This window comes from Syngnathoides biaculeatus, chromosome 18, assembly GCF_019802595.1.
Source record: "Syngnathoides biaculeatus isolate LvHL_M chromosome 18, ASM1980259v1, whole genome shotgun sequence".
NCBI classification, from domain to species: Eukaryota; Metazoa; Chordata; class Actinopteri; order Syngnathiformes; family Syngnathidae; genus Syngnathoides; species Syngnathoides biaculeatus.
Window position 1 is genome coordinate 8156259 of NC_084657.1, and position 21418 is coordinate 8177676.

The 21418-nt window shown below is 42.4% G+C and overlaps 1 protein-coding gene across 2 annotated transcripts; it reads left to right on the forward strand.

Annotated features, from left to right (window-relative positions):
• Nucleotides 1–5717: 5717 nt before the first annotated feature.
• On the forward strand, nt 5718–17875 carry LOC133492057 (myb/SANT-like DNA-binding domain-containing protein 2). Of its 2 annotated transcripts, none has more exons than XM_061803972.1 (5): nt 5718–5761; nt 7570–8005; nt 11097–11352; nt 11434–11497; nt 16469–17875. In XM_061803972.1, exons 1-5 carry the CDS (start codon nt 5733–5735, stop codon nt 17367–17369), a joined length of 1686 nt encoding a protein of 561 aa, XP_061659956.1. In that variant the 5' UTR covers nt 5718–5732; the 3' UTR covers nt 17370–17875. The 2 variants fall into 2 exon arrangements, with proteins under 2 accessions (XP_061659956.1, XP_061659957.1); XM_061803973.1 differs by lacking the exon at nt 5718–5761 and having other exon boundaries at nt 7124–8005; nt 11097–11180; nt 11253–11352.
• The last annotated feature ends 3543 nt before the right edge of the window (nt 17876–21418 follow it).

Below are 21418 nucleotides of genomic sequence, written 5' to 3' on the forward strand. Positions count from 1 at the left end.
AGTGGCACGATGAGCAAGTACTCCATTCCTCTATGGGCACGCATGGACTTGGGTAGCCTCACACCGACCCTCATTGATACTTCCATCAGTGCTAGTGCGGTATGACAGGACCTTGGACCTGACTTGCCCTACCTAGATGTTTTGTTTCCGAATTGGTGGAGATCAGATGTTGTCGGTCATTACATCGCCTCTCATTAGATTGCCCGTCTAGTCCAAAGAAATTTAATGAGACAGTGTTTAATGTACATAGTCCCTCTCTGCCCCTGATATAAGGAGGGCGTGTGTTATGGTGCGTCGAGGCAAATTACCTCAGCATCCCGTTCAGCGATGGCACCTGGTCCCCCTTGTCGCTCAAGGGAGGTTAGCTTGGGGTAGGGGACTCCACTGGGACAGGGGCAAGACTGGACCCAGCTGGAGGAAGTTAAAGAGCTAACTACTGATTGGGGTGGTTCGGATAAGAGAAGCATTTGAGTTTAAGGATCAAAGGACAGAGGACTTTGTTTTTTTTTGGGGGGGGAGTACATGTGTGAGAATCCAACATCATTGTAAAAGTGAATCAAAAAAAAAAATCACTTGGTGCATAGGAAAGACAGTTACAGAAATTATTGTAGATTTGTATAATATATCATGTGCCAAATTTATAAATCACACTTAATTATGGAAAATATAGACTATAAGCTAGTGAGGCTGCAGAAAAAAAAACTTAGTATATCCATCCAACCATTTTCAAAGCGACCTATCTTCACAAGGGTTATGGGAGTGCTCGAGCCTATCCCAGCTATCATCGGGCAGGAGGCAGGGCACACCCTGAACTGGTTGCCAGCCAATCACAGGGCACATGGAGACAAATAACAGTCACACTCACCATCACGGAGGTTCAAAACCCTGCCCCGCCTGTGTGGAGTTTGCATGTTCTCCCGTGCCTTCGTTGGTTTTCTCCAGGTATTCCAGTTTCCTCCCAGATCCCCAAAACATTTATTAATTGGAGACTCTAAATTGCCCATAGGTGTGATTGTGACTGTCTCTATGTGCCTTGCGATTGGCTGGCAACCAGTTCTGGGTGTACCCCACCTTCTGCCCGATGACAGCTGGGATAGGCTCCAACACTCCTGTGACCCTCGCGAGGATAAGCAGCTTGGGAAATGAATGAATGAATGTTTGTGTGCTGTGATTGACTGTCAACCATTTCAGTCAGAGGTGGTGGTTACTTACCCTTTGACATAATGAGGTCAAGTATAAAGTAAATAGAAGCATGATGACAGTATGTTTCACTTTTAACTTTTGAGACTTACAGTAGCCTATATTTTAAATTCTTACAGATTATTTTATCATCAGATGGAACACAGATAGGAGCTAATTTAGTCGCACAATGACTTATGCTGTTCTTTTGCGTCTGTCTGATGTCGTGAAGATAACATATCCTGCAATCAGAATCCGGGACTTAGCCCAATCCAATGATCATTTCAGATAAGTTGGTACATTCAATCGGGACTGAGTGACTGAGAAAGAAATTAGACTCCAAAAGTAAAAAACTAAATAAATAATTTGGTTTGTCTTCAAAGTGTTTCTGGAAGAATCTGTATAGAAGAACAGAATAGCATGTAAAGTAGAAAAATAACAATTGATTATGTAATTTTTTTTTCTCTGGTGGTGGCATGGTGGTGCAGCTTTACAGCGTTGGCGTCACAGTTCGGAGGACCGGGATTCAAATCCCGGCCCCAGCTGTGTGGAGTTTGCATGATCTCAGCATGCTCGCACCCAAAACTGGTTGCCAGCCAATCACAGGACACATAGAGACAGACAACTATTCACACTCACAATCACACCTCAGGGCAATTAGTCTCCAATTAATGCATGTTTTTTGGGGATGTGGGAGGAAACCACAATGCCCGGAGAAAACCCACCCAAGCATGGATAGAACATGCAAATTCCACACAGGCAGGGCTGAAATTTGAATCCTGGACCTCAGAACTGTGAGGCCAACGGTCTAACTAGTTGCACCACTGGGCTGCCTCCAAGTTTATTTTAATGTGTTTAACTTTTTTTTTTGTGAGAAGATTGAATTTTCTTTAGGAAGCACAGTGGAGCAGCTGTAAAGTGTTGGCCTCACAGTTCTGAGGTGCAGGGTTTGATCCCCGCCTGTGGGAAGTTTGCATGTTCTCCCCCAGAAGGGAGGGGAGAGAGACACCGATGATCTTCTCAGCTGCTCTTACACTGTGCTGCAGGATCTTGCAGCAGGAGGTAGTCCAGGCGCCGTACCACACGATGATGCTGCTACACAGGATGGTCTCGATCATCCCACTGTAAAAGGAGATCGTGATGGCTCCAGGCCTCTCGCTCTTTTTACTTTCCACAGGAAGCAGATGTGATGGATATCAAATAATGAAAATAGAATATAGTCCGTCATCCGCATAAAGGCTAATATTGATCTTGTCCTAGTTATCAAAAAAAATGTTGTTGAACATATTTTAATTCTTAAAAAATATAAAAAATTCTTAAAAAATTATAATGTGTTTTCTCCAGGCACTCTGGTTTCCTCACACATCCCAAAAACATGCCACATTAATTGGACACTCTAAATTGCCCCTCGGTGTGGTTGTGAGTACGGCTGTTTGTATCTATGTGCCCTGCGATTGGCTGGCAACCAGTTCAGGGTGTACCCTGCCTCATGCCCATTAACAGCTGGGATAGGCTCCAGCACTCCCGTGACCCTCGTGAGGATGAGTGGCTGAGAAAATGGATTGATGGATGGAATTATAATGCAGTAAAACAAAACAAAAAAAAAGTAATAAAACCCCTAAACCCAAGCAGCATTGCACTCCAAGGTAGAAATTCAGCATTCGGAACGGAATTTGTAGAATAGTATATGAGAATATAATCCGCAAAGCTGTGTTGAAATCTAGATAAGGCTGGAAATGAACATCAATACTACGACTCTAAGACCAGGATTATGATCAGATCCATTTTGTGCCCTCAAACCCCAAGTTGAAAGAAGGCATTGAAAAGACTGAATTACAAGGGGAAGCACTCCCCTGAACGTGACGGCCCTTTCTCATTAACTTTAAATTATGCTGAGGCATTGCACAAAACTACAGTCCCATTTGGTTGTCCCTTGATGGTGGATCCAGTTATATTAACATTCAGATTCTCACCTCTTTTGAATTCAAGACGTGAAAAAAAAAACAAAAAACAAAAAGACAATCTGGTCATGCTTCTCGCAGCAGTTTCAAACATGACCAAATTGCCAATGTGATGTAAATAGATAAGTGTGGGTGTGTATTCTGCAAAACAGAAAACAATTTCACATTTTTCTATACAGTCTTTATAGTTATATATATTAGACTATATTTTTTGTGTGTCCCGACACCCAATTGTAAAATTGTGTGTTGCTTATGAAATCCATGCAGTCTATCCTGCCATCAAATGGGAAAGCATTTATTTGTCTGTCGCTATGCCTTACTGGTATAAAGAGAGGAACAAAGACACATTATTTCTTGTAAATGAATAATTATCTGAGCAGGTATGTACAATTTGATGATTTCCCACATCACACATGCAGAACACTCATGGCACACTAATGTGCCACGGCGCACTGGTTGGCAATCACTGCTGGAGTTGGTCAGGTGAATTTTCACTATAGCAAATCAAAGCAACGAAAAGCAAGGAACCGGGTTCAATCCCGGCCCCAGCTCTGTAGAGTTTGCATGTTCTCCCTGTGCCTGTGTGAGTTTTCTCCAGGCACTTCGGTTTCTTCCCACGTTCCAAAAACATGCAACATTAATTGGACACTCTAAATTGCCCCAAGGTAGGATTGTGAGTGTGACTATTGTCTGTCACTATGTGCCCTGAGATTGGCTGGCAAACAGTTCAGTGTACCTTGGCTTCTGCCCACTGACAGCTGGGATAGGCTCCAGCACTCACGCGACCCTTGTGAGGATCAGCAACAAAGAAAATGGATGGATGGATGGATGGGTAGTTGAAGGAAATTTTACCTCATCCATTTATCTGCTTTAGACAGTACCACAACACCTCAACTGAATTACAGTACTCTGGAGACACTGCTAAATATCACTGTGTCATGTGCGTAGCTATGATAGTCAAAATTAAAGCTCTATATAAGAGCAAGTTCTGTACTGTGACGCGTTTGGAAAGCTGATGGAAATTTATAAATAAATAAATAAATAAAGTCCATTTTAATTCTAGAAATTGCTGAGTTGATTAAAAGGAATTTTCTCACCAATCTTGGCTATGAAAGGGAGAGTAGAGATGAGTTGACAGTTTGCAAACATGGAAGCGTCCAGTGCTGTTTTTTAGAAGAGGGTTAGCAGCAGCTACTTTTAAGAGCTTTGGGAAACTCGCCAGACTGAAGTGAGCAATTGATTATTTCTTGTAAATCAGCTAGTACTGATTTCACAATGGTTTTGAAAAAGTCAGATTGTATTGAGTCTTCGGCTTTTGACCTTTATTTGGACAGCTAGTAATCCTCACCTGAAAAGAATGTTACTGTCCCTTTGGCTAGGTCATGACCCCACACACCAGACAAACACAAAAAGCCTGAAAGTGGACAGATGGCAGAGCAGAGAGAAGTGGTCAGTAGTCCCTGAAGGAAGCCAATCAAGCACTGTCACAGGATTGATGAAGTAAAAAAAAAAAAAAAAAAAAAAAAGGACAATCCATCAAATAGACCATCAAATGACCAATTATTTCCTCAAACTCCAATAAAGGGTCTCATTCACTCCCTGGGGAGGACACTATTCTGTTGTTCCTTGGAATTGCAATACAAATGAGTTTCTAAAGGTAAAAATTTGGTACTGATAGATTTTCAGACCTAAAGTGGCACTATGCAGGCGCCCCCAAAAATGGCATGTAATTTTGAAACACCACACCACAATGAATTGCTCACTAGATAAAATCTGGTTTCAAAACTTGAAAATAAGGGCAGACTCTCAGCTCTACGAAGCTGGGGGTGTGTCAAATGGATGCACCAAACGTCATGGGTGTTATCATCCCCCAGGCTTGTACGCACCTGCTCCTGAGGGCAGCCTCCACACCCGTGTTTTGTTCTCTCTGGTTGCCAGTTCGTTGTACCATGCTGTCACATTCCAGCAGTCCTTGTTGCCATATCACTGTCACATAGTAAGCCTAAATCAGGGGTCAGCGACCTTGAACACTCCAAGAACCATTTGGACCTGGTTTCCACGGGAAAGACAAAACTGGGAGTTGCAAACACTTTTTGACATCGAAAATGAAGATATTAGACTATATTTTTTGTGTTTCCATAAACCCAATGGTAAAATTGTGTGTTGCTTATGAAATCCATGCAGTCCATCCATGTTTCAGATAGTTGAACTTAAATTTTCAATCTAGCAAACAAATATGCCATGACCCATCATCCTTTGGCCTTTCGTAGCATGTAGTGAGCAGAGCCTCAACGTGAATTTAAAAATACTATAAGATCTGTAATTGTGAGCGTACCCCTTTGAGAGCACAGGGGGTCGGAATAAGGTAGAAGAGGGCAGAGAGAGCGTTACCGAGCAGCTTGTTGTTGTTGGACAGTTCGGTGTGCAGCAGTCATGGGCGTGTCCTTCCTCGAGTGACCCTGCTCTGGTGAACAGGCGCCCCCACCTGCTTCTGTTCACTCTAATTACCGTCGATACATATTGTCACACGTCTGGTCTGGTCCTTGGTCGTTGTACTTTATCATCACGTTCCCCCATTACCTTGTTTCATGTATGCACCTGATCCTGACTTCTCAGATGAGGTTAGACCCTGCTTCATTTTTGACCTTGTATCTTTGCCTGCCGATTCTGCTACTGTTGCTTGTCTGGACTGCCTTCCTGTGCACTAACCCTGAACTGAATAAAGTTTCTGCTCAAACAGTACTTATTCTCCAGAGTCGTGCTCCTTGGGTTCAGCCTCGGGTTCTGCTCCTGACAGCTGCCGGAGTGATAATTAAAAAAGCAACTAAGAAAACCAGGGGTGACCCCTGCCTTGTTCTCCCCATGACACCAAAAGGAATCAAACATATATAAGTGGTTATTGCTTATGTGACATGAAATCACATTAAGAGGCTCAACTTCAAAATTAAATGGTTATTGTGGACTACAGTAAAATCATAAAAACAAATGACACAAACCTACGTTCCTCGTTGCCAGTCACATAATGTAATAGCCAAACAGGGCAATTGATGACGGCGGGACAGTCAGAGAGCCCGGGTAGTTAGACAGTTGGCACTGCCCCATTTACAAGTATCAAGTTACCCACAAAACCATCTTGTCTCTGGTGAGTTTCCAAAACTCTTAGTTGTAAAAGCTGCACTGCAGAGATGCATGGTGTAGTGTAGATGTTTAGCTTTCCATTTGCATCTTTAAAAAGTCAATCCATCATGTTTATGTTCCCTAAATTTTTGGGAGCTTAAAAAAAAACACCACCGGGCTGTTCTCAAAATGAATACAGCGAAGATGCATTTTCGGGGTGCAGTTGTCGTTAGCTTGCTAACTGCATGCTGAAATGGTAAATGGGGCTTGTTACGGAAGCTAAGCACACCTAACTCATAACTGAGTAGTGAAATGAAATGATGTCACTTTGTCCCTATATAGTGAGGGAGGGAACTTGGGAAAGAAAGCACCGTATTTTCTGGACGACAAGCTGCTACTTTTTTCAGGTGCTGTGAGCCCCGTGGCATATTTGATCAAGCAGGCAACGTCCCTACATCTCAAAAACATGCCACTTTAATTGGAAACTCTAAATTGCCACTAAGTGTGATTGTGAGTGAGACTTTTTGTCTCTATGTGCCCTGCGACTGGCTGGCAACCAGTTCAGGGTGTACCCTGCCTCCTGCCCGTTGACAGTTGGGATAGGCTCCAGCACTCCTGTGACCCATGTGAGGATAAGTGGCTTAGAAAATGGATGAATTGGATAAAAAGATGAGCTTTTTCAAGTTTTCAAAAGTGTTTCTGTTTGTCTAATTCACTGCATCTCTTGAAAAAGGAGTCCCCCAAGGTTCCATTCTTGGTTCAATCCTCTTCTCCCTGTACCTCCACCATTTAGTGGTTAAAAGTAAAATGAAGAAAATGAGTATTTTGAACACATCTCCAATTTTGCAAGTTCTCCCTCTTTGAAATCATGGAGGGGTCTAAAACGTTTATTTTAGCTGTATCTCCACTGTGAGAGACATTAAAAAAAAAAACATTTTCATAGGCGCTCAAATACTTATTTGCAGCAGTACCATACAATTAAATGATTATCCATAAATGATTGTGGTTTCCGGATTTTTTTTTCTTTTTTTTAGAGAGAATGCAATTTGGTTTTGTATTGAAAATAACCTGTACAAATAATATTTTGAGTAACAAAATCCCCAAATCTGGGTACAGTTGGTACATCCTACTTTTAAATACAAAACCCCAAAACATCGTGCTGATTCGAAATAAAACAAACAAACATCTGTTGCCGATCAATTGTACCAAATTGAAAACGTTTTACTTTTACTTTTTTTTTTAATTCCCGCATAATCCTCGGACTCCGCGCCGCATTTTCGTCCATGCCTGAGCTTCGCCTTCCCTCCCACAGAGTGAACATGGCGGCGTCCAGTAACGCAGATACATCACCAGAACTATCGAGGCCGTTAAAAATACCCAAGACCGAGGTGCCATCCCCAGAGTCGGAGGATTTGAGCGACAGCAACCAATACCACTCCGGACCCTCCACACCCAACCGCTTCTCGCCTCTGAACGTGAGCTCCGGCGCCTGTGGTCGGACGGCTCCGTCGTCCTCCAACAACTACACGGCTTGTCGCGGGATGTCGTGGACTCCTTCGGAAACAAACGCCCTCATCGCAGTTTGGGGGAACGAGAGGCTGACGGAGGCCAAGATGCAGCAGTTGGAAGTCGCTGGCACTATGTTCACTGGGAAGGCCCCAGGCCCAGCCATGTACGAGCGAGTCTCCAGAGCCTTGTCGGACTTGGGCTATGAGAGGACCCCGTCTCAGTGCCGGGAGAGGATGAAGGTACACGGGAATGGGCACACTCATCTTTTAGAACACCTGTACTTTCACTCGGCGGCTTTGGCAAATGCCAGAGGTTTAATATACCGTTGATCTGAAATAATGACACACTGCTACTTACAGCTAGAGTAATTGTATTGATTTTAATGAACTATGTTGACAGTTCTACGATGACATCACGCCGCACCGGAAGTAGGTGGGAGACTGTGCTGGGCACCAAAGTGTTACCCCTCTTTTAACACCAGCAATCACCGAGTAAATTAATTGAGTCAGCTAATCCCTTACCAGTATTCACAAACTGACTGTAACTCACTCAAAGGAACTTGTTTCATGATTGTGTGATGCAAACCCAAAATGCAATTGTATATTTAATAGACGCCTTTTTATGTCAGTTTGAATAAATTCATTGACACGTCATCCCAACCAACATGGAAGTATGACCCGTAGGAGTCATCTAGTGCAAGGAGTGTTTGGCAGGAACTTATTGACCCCTCCGACCAGGGCACTTAACCACGCCTCCTGAAGTCACGTCACGCCACGTGCGCTAACGTCAGACAAACAATTAGCAAAAATGGCGGCGCAGGAAGAAAAGAATAGAGCGAAACTGTCCGATTTACCGGCTGATTTCTCACTCTCATTCTTAGCTAACAGTGAAATATCTTTGAAAAGCAGACAGCAGAGCTTCAAGTATTTCAGCGAGGGGTATTTCAATGGTATTTACATGCATATCGACGGAGAAACCATTGATATTAGCGCAAGATCTTTCCGGAGTCAGAGGAAGACCGAGAAGCCACATAATATATTATAACCCAAAGACGAATTTGTCATTGACAGTTTCCTATTTTCGTGTTACCTATCACACTTGTGTGCAGAATCTGTATGTGTATCTGTATAGCCGTTTGTGAACCGCCGTATGAAGGAAAAGAAGAAGGCGAGGCTTGATTTACGAGTTGTTTCTCTCGTTTTCTTTGTGTAACGTCACGCGCTCCCCTCAATAATTATTTTTGAATTAGTGCCGAACCTACGTAAGTCCCGACCGAGTACGACAATCACTACTTTAGTGTCCTCAAACATCCTTCCTTCAGTCTTGGTATCTCGGTGCACGTCGAAGGCTTTTAGGACTCGCTAGTCCGGTTTAGCTTAGCTCATTAGCCGCGAACAAAGGGACAGGTTTGTGCAGTCAGATCATCGCAAAATAGCGTTCAACACAGATCAAGTGTGTCAATCATTCACACGCAGCTATGTTATGCAAGCGAAGAACTGCTAATTCATTTATATGAGACATGTATTGAAAATCAAATATAGGGCATACCTTCGTGCAAACATATCTGTTCCGGTTGATATTAGATGGATTTAGTTGATGATGCGGGCTTCCACAAAGTTTGATCCATCGAAGGCATTTTTCGTACTGGGTCTTCGGTTTTGGAAAGGGTACGAATCGAACTCCACCAACTAGCCTTTCAGGATACCTGTCGTCACTATTATAAAGTCCGTGACTACACCTCTTAACCATATCTATTGTTAAAGAATCCAAATACGCGATAAAACGCTAACAAAAGCTATACTGGACCATGCAACGTTATCTGAGGGAACTGTGGGTCCAAAAAAGGGGCGTGGTTTATGCAGATCTCTGGCCTCTGATTGTCAATTGCATGATATTTGATGACAAAATTACAATTTATATAATTGTCATCTATTACATTACTAGAAGAAAATGTGTAGTTAAATTCCAGTTACTTTTGGTAATTTGCACAATTGAAATTTTCGTTACATTAAAAAAAAAATAGCCGTTAAAAAAAACTTTCTCCATCCAAACGTGATTAGTCTCTGGTTTGCTGGTTTCAGGTGTCCAAAAAAATCTTACTTTTGAGCAGTTATATTTGTGGACTTTGGTATTGAACAGAGGCGGCACGGTGGAGCAATTGGTTAGACCGTTTGCCTCACAGTTCTGAGGACCAGTGTTTAAATTCAGGCCCCACCCATGTGGAGGTTGCATGTTCTCCCGTGCCTGCGAGGGTTTTCTTCGCACACTCCGGTTTCCTCCCACATCCTGAAAACATGTATCAATTCTTCTTCTTTTCCTTTTCATGCTGAAAAGCAGTGTTCCCCAACCTTCTTCCCACCACGTACTAGTTTAGAGTAGGCATTTTTCTCACAGGCCAGATAGACATAAATACACACACACACACACACACATTTTCTTTCCCGCTTATCCTCACAAGGGTCGCGGGAGTGCTGGAGTCTATCCCAGCTATCTTCAGGCAGGAAGCGGGATACACTCTGAACTGGTTGCCAGCCAATCGCAGGGCACATGGAGACAGACGTACCTAGGGGCAATTTAGAGTCTCCAATTAATGCATGATTTGGGGCTGTGGCAGGAAACCAGAGAGCCCAGAGAAAACCCACGCAGGCACGCGGAGAACATGCAAACTCCACACAGGTGGGCTGGGATTTGAACCCCGGTCTTCAGAATTGTGAGACCAATGCTCAAACCACTTGCCACACTGCACTGCCTACTATATATGTGTGTGTGCGTCTGTCTTTTATATATATATATATATATATATATATATATATATATATATATATATATGTATATGTATAATTTAGATTTACTTACAAGTACTGTATAGTTTTAACTGAGTAAAATATTTTTCAAATACAGTTCAGTGGTATTATATTTAGGACAGTAAATATATGAGCATTAAACTTTCAAATGTAAATTTTGTGTGTTCCAGTAATCTTTTGAGGCTAAAACCTGTAAAAACTTTTTTAATGAACACTTGGGCCAACAATTTGTTTTTTGTTTTTGTTTTTAATCAATGTCTTTATGGTGGTATTGTTGTTTGAGGAGGTCTCAAAAAGGTTACCCAAAAAGTTTCTCCACAGCCTCAGAGGACACAGGATGGTGCCAAGAGCTCTCGCTTGGTGCCAAAGAACTACTGCATGATGAAGAGAGAGAAAATGAACAGGTTTTGGGGATGTCAATAACTTGCATGTTTTTGTTATTCACAGCAAGGCTTCATCCCAATCCTTAGCTATTCACAGGGGATTGCTGTACTAACAGCAATATTTCTCTTCCCACCTCATACAGACACTTCGGAGGTGCTACAGTCGTGTTAAGGAGCATGGCATTGGCAAGAGGAAGAGCAGCTACACTATTGAGCAGCTGGAAAAGGTGTTTGGTCAGGGAGGCTGGGACTCCCAGACCTGTGCTCCAGTGCTAATCAACAGCAGTGGTCTTTACCAGGAGATGGAGTCTGATGGCAGCACCTTGGAAGACTTCTCTCAGGAGGATTGGTGCAACCAGGTGCTAGATTCAGCTTTCCAGGAGGGAGACACGGACACTGGTCGGTATTTGGCTGGGTAGGGACATAAAAATAGTGTAATGGTGACTTTCAACGTATGTGCTTTTTTTTTTTTTTCCACAGAAGAAATACAGATGCCGAAAAGCAAAGCTCTTCAGGTTCAAGCAGAGCTTTCAGAGCAAATCCAGTAAGCCAAATTGATTATTCCAATGTTTTTAAAAGTTGTGAATGAGATAATCATTCTAATTGATGGTTGATGTAATGAATTGGGCATTAAAGGTCAAGTGTCATCCCTCTAAACATTCTAAAATAGATATTGAAATGAAAAATACATATAAGATTATTCACTTCAATGTCTACACAATAAAATAAATATGAGCGGAGAGCGTGTCATCGATGCGCAAAGTTGCGGAAGTCTCATTCAACATCCAAGTGGTCACCATATTGGCTGCATTTACTGTCCGTGACGTCACCCCGGACATTCGCCATCGAAAACACGCTGTGGCCCCTACTGTGGGACATGCCCCTTCAACACAGAAGCTCAAAAGAGAACACCTCACAATCGAGTGAAGTGTCCGGTGCAATATTAGCCTATTGTTTCCAGCAATATTTAGATTATATGCAGATCACTTCTAACTAACAACAGACTCCCTGACAGTATGACAGGATGTAGCGTACTCAACCACGAGCGATCACAACGCCGCGGCCCGGGTGCGACGAGCTGATCGCGGCTTTGGCCGGGGTGACACCAAGGTGGTTCATCGCGGCGCCGAGCCGGGCTGCTTTTCGGTGTTGTTGTCACTCATCGGTGAGTGCGCAATTGTTGGCCGCAGCGGTGTTGTTCATTGCGGACGGCGATGGCTATGAATAATGCTGCGGACGGTGGAAGCTATGATCAACGCCGCGGACGGCGCACTCAGCCGCGTGCGACGACCACACCGTAAAGCGGCCGGCTCGGCACCGTGATAAACCACCTCGGCGCCGAAAATGAGCCACCCCGGGCAAAGCTGAGACCGGCGGACGCGGCGCCTAAGCCGTGGCCAGCGGACGCGGCAGTGACTGATTCCCAGACAGTGTGTATAAGCCAGCCTGGCCGAAGCCGTGCTCGTCCGCGAGGCATCACGTGGCAGCCTTCGCCGGCAAGCCCAAGCATCGACACATTTAGCACCCCTGTTAGATGTACGCGGATCTTTTGTTACATTATGAGAGACAGATTACATGCTATTGTTTTTTTTAGTAGCTGTATACGCACCTACCTGTCATTTGGAACCCACGAAGCTCTCGTCCTTTGCACCCGTGAAATCCATTTTTCACGACGAACTGGATCTTTCGGAAAAGTATGAAGAGCGAATCCATCCTCCAGAGTGTTCGAGCAATATCCAGCAATGCAATGAGCCGGCATTTTGGTGAACATGAAGGTACAACAAGCTACCTTCCCGGAGGTAAAACTAATAGAAACAAACAAGTCCACTTGAGGGCGGTCCTGCCATTTACGTCACTTCCTGCTTCTTCTTGAAAACAGCCTTACCCTCGAGAGGATTTTCACGGCTGGAGTTACAAAAAGCTGTATACGTCAAAATCATATTTTGTGGTGAAAAAACGAATGGGTCCATACCGGCTGCTGTTTTTTCATTAATAACATACTAAAAGTCATGCATTTCATGACAGTGGCACTTTAAATAAACCACCCATCTTGATTTCACTCACACTTGACCTTTAAGATGCATATACACACAGGCTTGAAGTGAAGCTGCATCAGCAAAAAGCAACAATGCGATGAAGGGAAGGGTTGCTGAGTTCAGTTAATGTCAACCATGAGCAAGTTGCACGTACTTTTGTCATAAAAACCTTGAATGTCTGCAAGCTTTAACCCGAAATTGCTCCTAACACATCAATGGGCATTGAGCGTATTGTTCTTTGTGGGTTCCATGTCAGTATGCAAATGTTCTCCGGCCCAATCTTATTGCAATTCGACACAATTTAGACTTTCCGTAGGGGCCAACACATTTTCAAGAAAAACAACTGACTCTAATATGAGCAAATGAAGGCAAGTTGAAAAAAAAAAAAAAAAAAAAAATCAATACTGCATGTAATGTGGCTGACGGCCTCTGCAGGTTGGATTGAGACATAAGAGGGTTTTACATGAAACCATCTTTTCAAATTGTAATCTGATTAAAAGCCTAACCGAATGAAAATGCTCCATATGAACGAGCACCTCTGTAAGAAGAAATTGGCCCTATCTGAATGGAATTTCATTCGGTCTCTCAGGGGCGGAATGTTCGTTTTGACACATATCAGAAGTAAATTTTCACCAAATATACCGTAATTTCCGGCCGATAAAGTGCGACTTTTTTCACACGCTTTCAACCCTGCTGTTTATGGGGTGATGCGGCTAATTTGTGCATTTTTTTCTAACGGCCGCAAGCGGAAAAGGAAAGAGTGAGAACGGTGGAATAAATTTAGAGCTAATATACTGTCACTTTTACCGGTCTGGCCCAGTTAGCACTGCGCCAGCATGTTACTGCCGTGTCTCAGTGATTTTTATTTTTTTTGTTTTTTTTTTTAACCGGCCCTGTTAGCACGGCGGCACTAATGTTAATCTCTCTGTGTACCGTCTTTCTTTGTAAATATCTTGTGTTTCAATGTGGGCACTTGCGGCTTTTACACAGCTGTGGCATGTGTATGTACCAAATGGTATTTCCTTTTCAAATGTTCTGGGTGAGGATTATAACCAGGTGCGCTCTGTAGGCCAGGAATTACGGTACTATTGAGAGGATTAAAGCTGGGAAGTGCTGTGTGCGCATGCGCCGTCTTTGTGTAAATGTGCAGTGATGTTATTTACATATGGCGTAAATATGGTGGCTCCCGACAAAGTTCATAAACAGTGAAGAAAAGTATTTGAACAGCGTGCTATATAGCAAGTTCTCCCACTTAAAAAAACAAAGAGGGTTCTGAAATTTATGTCCACTGTGAGAGACATAATCTAAAATAAAAAATCCACAAGTCACAATGTATGATTTTTTTTTTTATTTATTTATTTTTTTACCGATTTTATTTGTGTGATACAGCTGCAAATAAGTCCTGTATTTGAACACCTGAGAAAACCAATGTTAATATTTGGTACAGTAGCCTTTGTTTACAATTACAGAGGTCAAACGTTTCCTGTAGTTGTTCACCAGGTTTGCACACACTGCAGGAGCGATTTTGGCCCACTCCACCAGACAGATCTTCTCTAGATCAGACAGGTTTCTGGGCTGTTGCTGAGAAACATCGAGTTTCAGATCCCTCCAAAGATTTTCTGTTTGGTTTCAGTCTGGAGACTGGCTAGGCCCCGCCAGAACCTTGATGTGCTCCTTACAGAGCCACTCCTTGGTTTTCCTGGCTGTGTGCTTCGCGTCACTGTCATGTTGAAAGACCCAGCCACAACCCATCTTCAATGCTCTAACTGAGGGAAAGAGGTTGTTCCCCAAAATCTCACAATACATGGGCGCGGTCATCCTCTCCCATTCTCCCATGACTCCACTGTATCATCCAAATGGTCATTGGCAAACTTAAGACGGGCCTTGACATGTGCTGGTTTAAGCAGGGGAACCTTCCGTGCCATCCATGATTTCATACCATGACGTCTTAGTGTATTACCAACAGTCACCTGGAAATGGTGGTCCCAGCTCTTTTCAGGTCATTGACCAAGTCCTGTCGTGTAGTCCTGGGCTGATTCCTCAGCTTTCTAAGGATCATTGAGACCCTACGAGATGATATCTTGCATGTGGTTCCACTCCGATTGAGATTGATCGTCATGTTTAGCTTCTTCCATTTTCTAATGATTGGTCCAACAGTGGACCTTTTTCACCAAGCTGCTTGCCAATTTGTCCGTAGCCCTTTCCAAGCTGTGTGGAGTTGTACAATTTTGTCTCTGGGTTCTTTGGACAGCTCTTTGGTCTTGGCCATGTTACAAGTTTGAGTCTTACTGATTGTACGGGGTGGTCAGGTGTCTTTATGCAGCTAACGACCTCACACAGGTGCATTTGATTCAGGATAATACATGGAGTGGAGGTGGACTTTTAAAGGCGGACTAACAGGTCTTTGAGGGTCATAATTCGAGCTGATAGACAGGTGTTCAAATACTTATTTGCAGTTGTATCACACAAATCATTAAAAAAAAATCATACATTGTGATTTCTGGATTTTTCTTTTTAGATTATCTCTCTCACAGTGGACATGCAGTTACCACGAACATTTCAGACCCCTCCATGATTTCTTAGTGGGAGAACTTGCAATATAGCAGGGTGTTCAAATGTTTATTTTCTTCACTGTATAATGAACATCTTGTTTTGAACACCTTACCCCAAGAGGGGTTGCGTCAGGAAGGGCATCCGTCATAAAAACTGTGCTAAACAAATACGAGCGTTCATCTGAGATGACACGCTGTGCCGACCCCTAATGGGACAAGCTGAAAGAATAAGTTATTTTCATCAAGCGTTTTATTTCATAAATACAGTACAATAAATAGCTTACAGCTGAGCATGGACATACACAATGTGGAGTGCCTATATGAACTCGTTAACGATTTTGATGAAGCTGCTGATGCTGATGGTAATGATGGAGCACTATTGGAGAAGGAACGTTTCATCGATTGGAGTTTAAGCTCTGAGAAAGATGACTTTCTAGGCCAAGGTTTCATAGAATGGCTAGTGTTTATGTTTATGGACCAAACACTGCTGGATTCATGCAGTGATAATAAGTGGCAGTCGTAGAAAGGCCTAACAATCTTTTGATGAATCAAAGCACTGCCATTACACTGTCCCTCTCCAGCTGACTCAAGCACAGATTTGTGGGTAGATTTGTGATTGGATGAGCGAGTTTGTAGGCGGGACATCTCCGCATTTGGACACTGACATTAGGTTGAGCAGACAACTTGTTTTCAGGGTTTTTTGTTTGTTTTTTTTTTCTTGTGAGGATAAGCCACTTGGAAAATGGATGATGGATATTTTATGGTGTAGTTACAGCCGACAGTAATGGTTCATACGATAAATACATTGTCGTAGTAAGAAAAAAAGTTTGCAGACTTTTTTTTAACATTAGAAAAAATTTATTCATTTTTTCCACAAATAAAGGAGTAAACACAGAGGTCTAAGAGCTTTTTTTTTTTTTCTTGCAGAAAAAAGGACATGACGCAGACGCTGATACGTATCTTGGAGTCGGTGCAGCTCAAATGGGAACACTTTCAGACTTGGACCGAGTTTTCACGCCTGCACCTCTCTAACAAGCTGGCCGTCTTCGGCATTGGCTATAACACTCGTTGGCGAGAAGATGTGCGTTACTATTATGCCGAGATAAGTTCACAGGTACCGCTGGGAAAGAGGCTTCGTGAATACTTCAATCCAGAGAAGCCTGAGGGCAAAATCGTTCTGACCAAAGTTCAAAAGATGAACTGGAAGAATGTCTACTACAAGTTCCTGGACATTACCATCAGTGAAGCACGTTGCCTGGAGCTGCACATGGAGGTGGACTGGCTCCCAGTGTCATTATCAAGGGAAGCAGGGTGTAGCATGTCCACATCCCACTACCTTCTACCTGGGGATATACCCAAGACATACGGACTCTACGCCATTGGTTATGAGGTGGCGTCATCAGGTCGGACCTCTCCCCAAAGTGATATCCAAAACTGTAGCTTACCTCAATGCGAGTCAGCAAATTGGGCACAAAGTGGAGAAGGAGCAGGGGATGGTGACAGCACCCGGACGAATGTCACTTACTGTTACCTTGGCATTGCGGAAGATAGGACCATTCAACAGTGTCTTTTACAGAATTTTCAGAGTTCTGCAAAACACTACTACTTCCAAAGTGAGCCCTCCTCGGTGACTCACTTTCTGCAAGATAATTGCCGCAGCAGTGTCTTCAATGATCCTGTGGGAGGCAGAGACTTAGCTAGGTGTTTACCCATTTACATAAAATTCATCGAGGTGGATCTCGACTTCCTGTCTGCAGGTTCCTTAGTGGAGTGCTTGGAAACTGCAATTGGTTATTCTTTGAAGTATAACAGCAATGGACCAATTTAATTGCCACATGTGAGGAATTGGGCCTGATAATGGAAAAAAAATCAATAATACTGTATGTTTATATGTTTTGTCAATGAAAATGTAAACAGTTAATATAACTGTATAACTCTTATTTATTTCACATTTTCAAATTTACATAAAGGGCGTGCTGCCACCTAAATGAATATGGGGGGGGTTTAGTCAGGTGGCTGGCTACTCAAGTAAGAATTGGGCTACCTCACTAGAATTAGAGGACCAAAACAGAACTCAGATGTAGGAAAACCATCGTTATCAAGATAAAGGAACTGTGGAACCATATAGAACATGCGTTCTTGCAACGACGAGTTGGGTGCAGGAATTCTTGGGTGCACAGGTGTCAAACTCTGGCCCATGGGCCAAATTTGTCCCACGGTGTAATTATTTTTGGCCCACGAGGCAATTCAAAATTAATATTACAGCTGGCCCGCTGGTACTACATGTATTACACACCATTGTTTGGTTTCATATTAAAAGGTTCATTTGTTCAACCTTGGCCTGCGACTTTGTTCAATTTAAAATTTTGGCCTCTGTGAATTTGAGTTTGACACCCCTGCTTTCGTGCCTAAGGGGATTAATTAATTGTATCTGTATTGTATCATTGTAAGGATTTGAGATCTATTTGTCGGGCTTTTGACAGGCTTATAATTACACCGATAAACCTGCATAGTTAAATGATGTCCAATGTGGGGTTCCTATCAAAAGTTCTGTCACATAGGGATAGCGCATACACATCAAGTGTTGTGTCGATTGGTTGAAGCCAGTTGGCCGCCATCTTGGTGCTCCCAAAACACGTGGAGTACACAGTTTACAGGTTGGATAATCGTGGGGTTTTTCCCAAAGTTTGGCATGTAGAATTAAAACTGGTCGCGTGAGCTTGACATTTTTTTAGTTCTGGTAACATGAAGGATTTTTAATATGAAAAAGGCTTAGTGCGAAGGAAAGACAGAACACCGTGACTACCAAGAAACCTTTCATATTACCTAGAGCCCGATTTCCGTGACGTTAACTTTTCCCAAACTATGCTACGAAGCACTATCATCATAACATGGCAAAAAACTAAGTATTTTTTTGTCTAAAAACATTAAATTTTAAGTCAATCAGTTAGATATATTTTGGGAAATAAGGACTCGCAATGGGAAAATACATCCTAAACACATTGTTCCTTTTTTTTGTCTCTGCAACGTCCAATACAGACGGAAAATGTAAACTTGTTTCCTCGCATTTGAAAATCTAATTCAATTTGCAAAGTTCTGTATTATGAAATTCATCAAAAATTATATAGAGAATGTGTTTTCCTTACTTATCCACTGATGGAAGTTTTGGAAAATATTTGCATCGTTTTTTTAGGGTAAAAACCGTCAGCCTATAAAGGTGAAGCAGAGAGTGAAGAGTGAGCAACAACAACAACAACTGTAAACAAAACTGTTCAAGTGATATAAGATCATCATAAAATAAAAATAAAAAAAACTTTACAAACTTTAAGTGTCAAAGTAAATCTTTCTAACTTACCTGGGGAATGTTTTCCCACAGCCACGAAAGTGGTCGCTGTACATGTCTGCATGGTTGTTGTTTTGGGAGTATCAAGATGGTAGATATCTGCTTACGGCGACTTCAGTTTTGGTGGCCAATGAGCCATCCAGTCTTTTTTTTACAAACCTTTACACTCACTCCCCTTTCATTGATTATAGATTCACGCCCCACAAAAAAACAATTTCAAGCAATTGAAAAAAAATAATAAATCAGAATTTGGGCTCCCAGCTCATAAAACCCACAAAATCAGGAATTCAAAAAAATTACACTAATGTGAAGAAAACAGCCCAAAATATGCAGGCCATTAATGTTTGTCGGTGGAACCTCCTCCTATTGAAGTTTAATTTTTGTAATGGAAATATGGTAGTTTTCCATGACATGTTAATCTTTAGGAAAGGGTCTGCACATGTATAATATGCATGTATGTATGTGCAAGCCAGAAGTTTACAGAAACTGCAAAAATAGTTTTTTTTTCTCACTGTCTGAAGTCAAATGACACTAAACCTCTCCTCTTTCTGGTCAGTCTGGATTACCAACATTTATTTTGTCAAATGCCACAATAATGAGAATTTCTTTGAGAATTTTATACAGTTTTCTTTTGGGTTTTTTTTTCCACGGTCACAAGTTTACATACATTTCCTTTGTATCAAGTTGAATACTTGTTGAACTGCGTAACATGGATCAAAACGTTTTGGGTAACCTTCCACGATCATGTACTCTGACAGTACAGAACGAAATCTGGCTCATTGCTCCTGAAAGAATTGGTGTAACTGAGTCAAGTTCGCCGGTTGTCGTGCTCGCACACGCCTTTTCACATCAGCCCACAATTTTTTTTTTTCTTCAAATTTTCTATCTGATTCAGATCAGTTCTTTGTGGTGGCCATACCAAGACATTGACTTTATTCACAAGCTACTTTTTAAGCATTTTGGCAGGACTGTATGCTTTGGGTCATTGCCTATCTGGAATACCCTTTTTTTTTTTTTTTTAAACCCATTACCCGTTTTAGCTTCCTGGCTGATGTCTTGAGATGTTTCCTACATATCTCCGTGTAAAGTTCTTTCTTCATGATGCTGTCTATTTTATGAAGAGTTCCAGTTCCTGCTGCAGAAAAACAGCCCCACAACATGATGCTGCCAACTCCATGCTTCACAGATTTTTCCTTTTTCCTCTAGATGTAACGTTGGTCATTCTGGCCAAACAGCTCCACTTTAGTTTCATCAGACCACAGGACATGTTTCCAGAAGTTAAGATCTTTGTCTTGATGTCTGTGTAATTGTTTCAACAGATGAATGTGGCACCTTCAAGCATCTGGAAATTGCACACAAGGATAAGACTGATTTTTGGAGCTCCATGATTCTGTCTCTGATTTCCTGGTCGATTTCTTTAGATTTTCCCTTGTAATCAAACAAGGAAGCAAAATTTTTGAGGTGTGGCCTCAACTACATCTCCGGGTGTGTCATCCATTAACTCAGTGATTTCCAACCTTTATAGAGCCAAGGCACATATTTTACAATTGAAAAATCCCACGGCACAACAACAAAAGTAAATGTCACCAAAAATGGAAAGATTAATTACTGTATGTACTTCCTGCCATCTAATTGAAGAGGATTTTTTTTTTGTTCTGTCTGTTATTGTGCCTCACTGGCATAAATAGGTGAATAAAGATACATTAGTTCTTGGAAATAAATGGTTTTTTTTTTAGCAATTACATAAAATTGGATAACTTCCCACGGCACACCGGAAGAGTGCTCACGGCACACTGTTTGGAAATCACTGCATTAACTCCCATGTTGTCAGTTAACGTATCAGGAGCTTCCAAAACCATGGCCTTATCATCTCTGCTTCCCCATCTTTTTTAAAGGTCAAATGTCATGAAATGGATGATTTTTGGTGTATTATTAATGAAAAACCCACAGCCAATATGGTCCCATGTGTTTTTTCACCACAAAACATGATTTTGACGTATATAGCTTTTTGTAACTCCCGCCATGAAAATCCTCTCGAGGGATTTGTTTTCAAGAAGCAGGAAGTGACATACAGGACAGAGGCGCCCCCTAGTGGACTCGTTTGTTTCCATTAGTTTTACCTCCAGGAAGGTAGCTTATTGTTCCTTCGTGTTAGCCAAAATGCCGGCTCATTGCATTGCTCGGCATTGCTTGAACACTCAGGAGAATGGATTTAGCCTTCATAAGTTTGCAAGAGAACCGGTTCGTTGTGAAAAATGGATTGCACGAGTGCAGAGGACGAGAGCTTCGTGGGTTCCAAATAACAGGTCGGCAGTAATGTGCCTTGGCTCGACGGCGTTCAACAAGTACTGCGGCGGCTTTGAACGTACCCCTAAAAGCAGCATGGCTTGGCTCCACCTCCTCCTTATATGACACCACAGCACAGAAAATCATCCACTGAGGCGCCCGATCGGCGGTCACTGCTTCTGCGAAGGCTGCGCGTCGCCGCGATGGCTCATCTCCGCCGCGGAAGTGGATCGGACGGGGATGAGGTT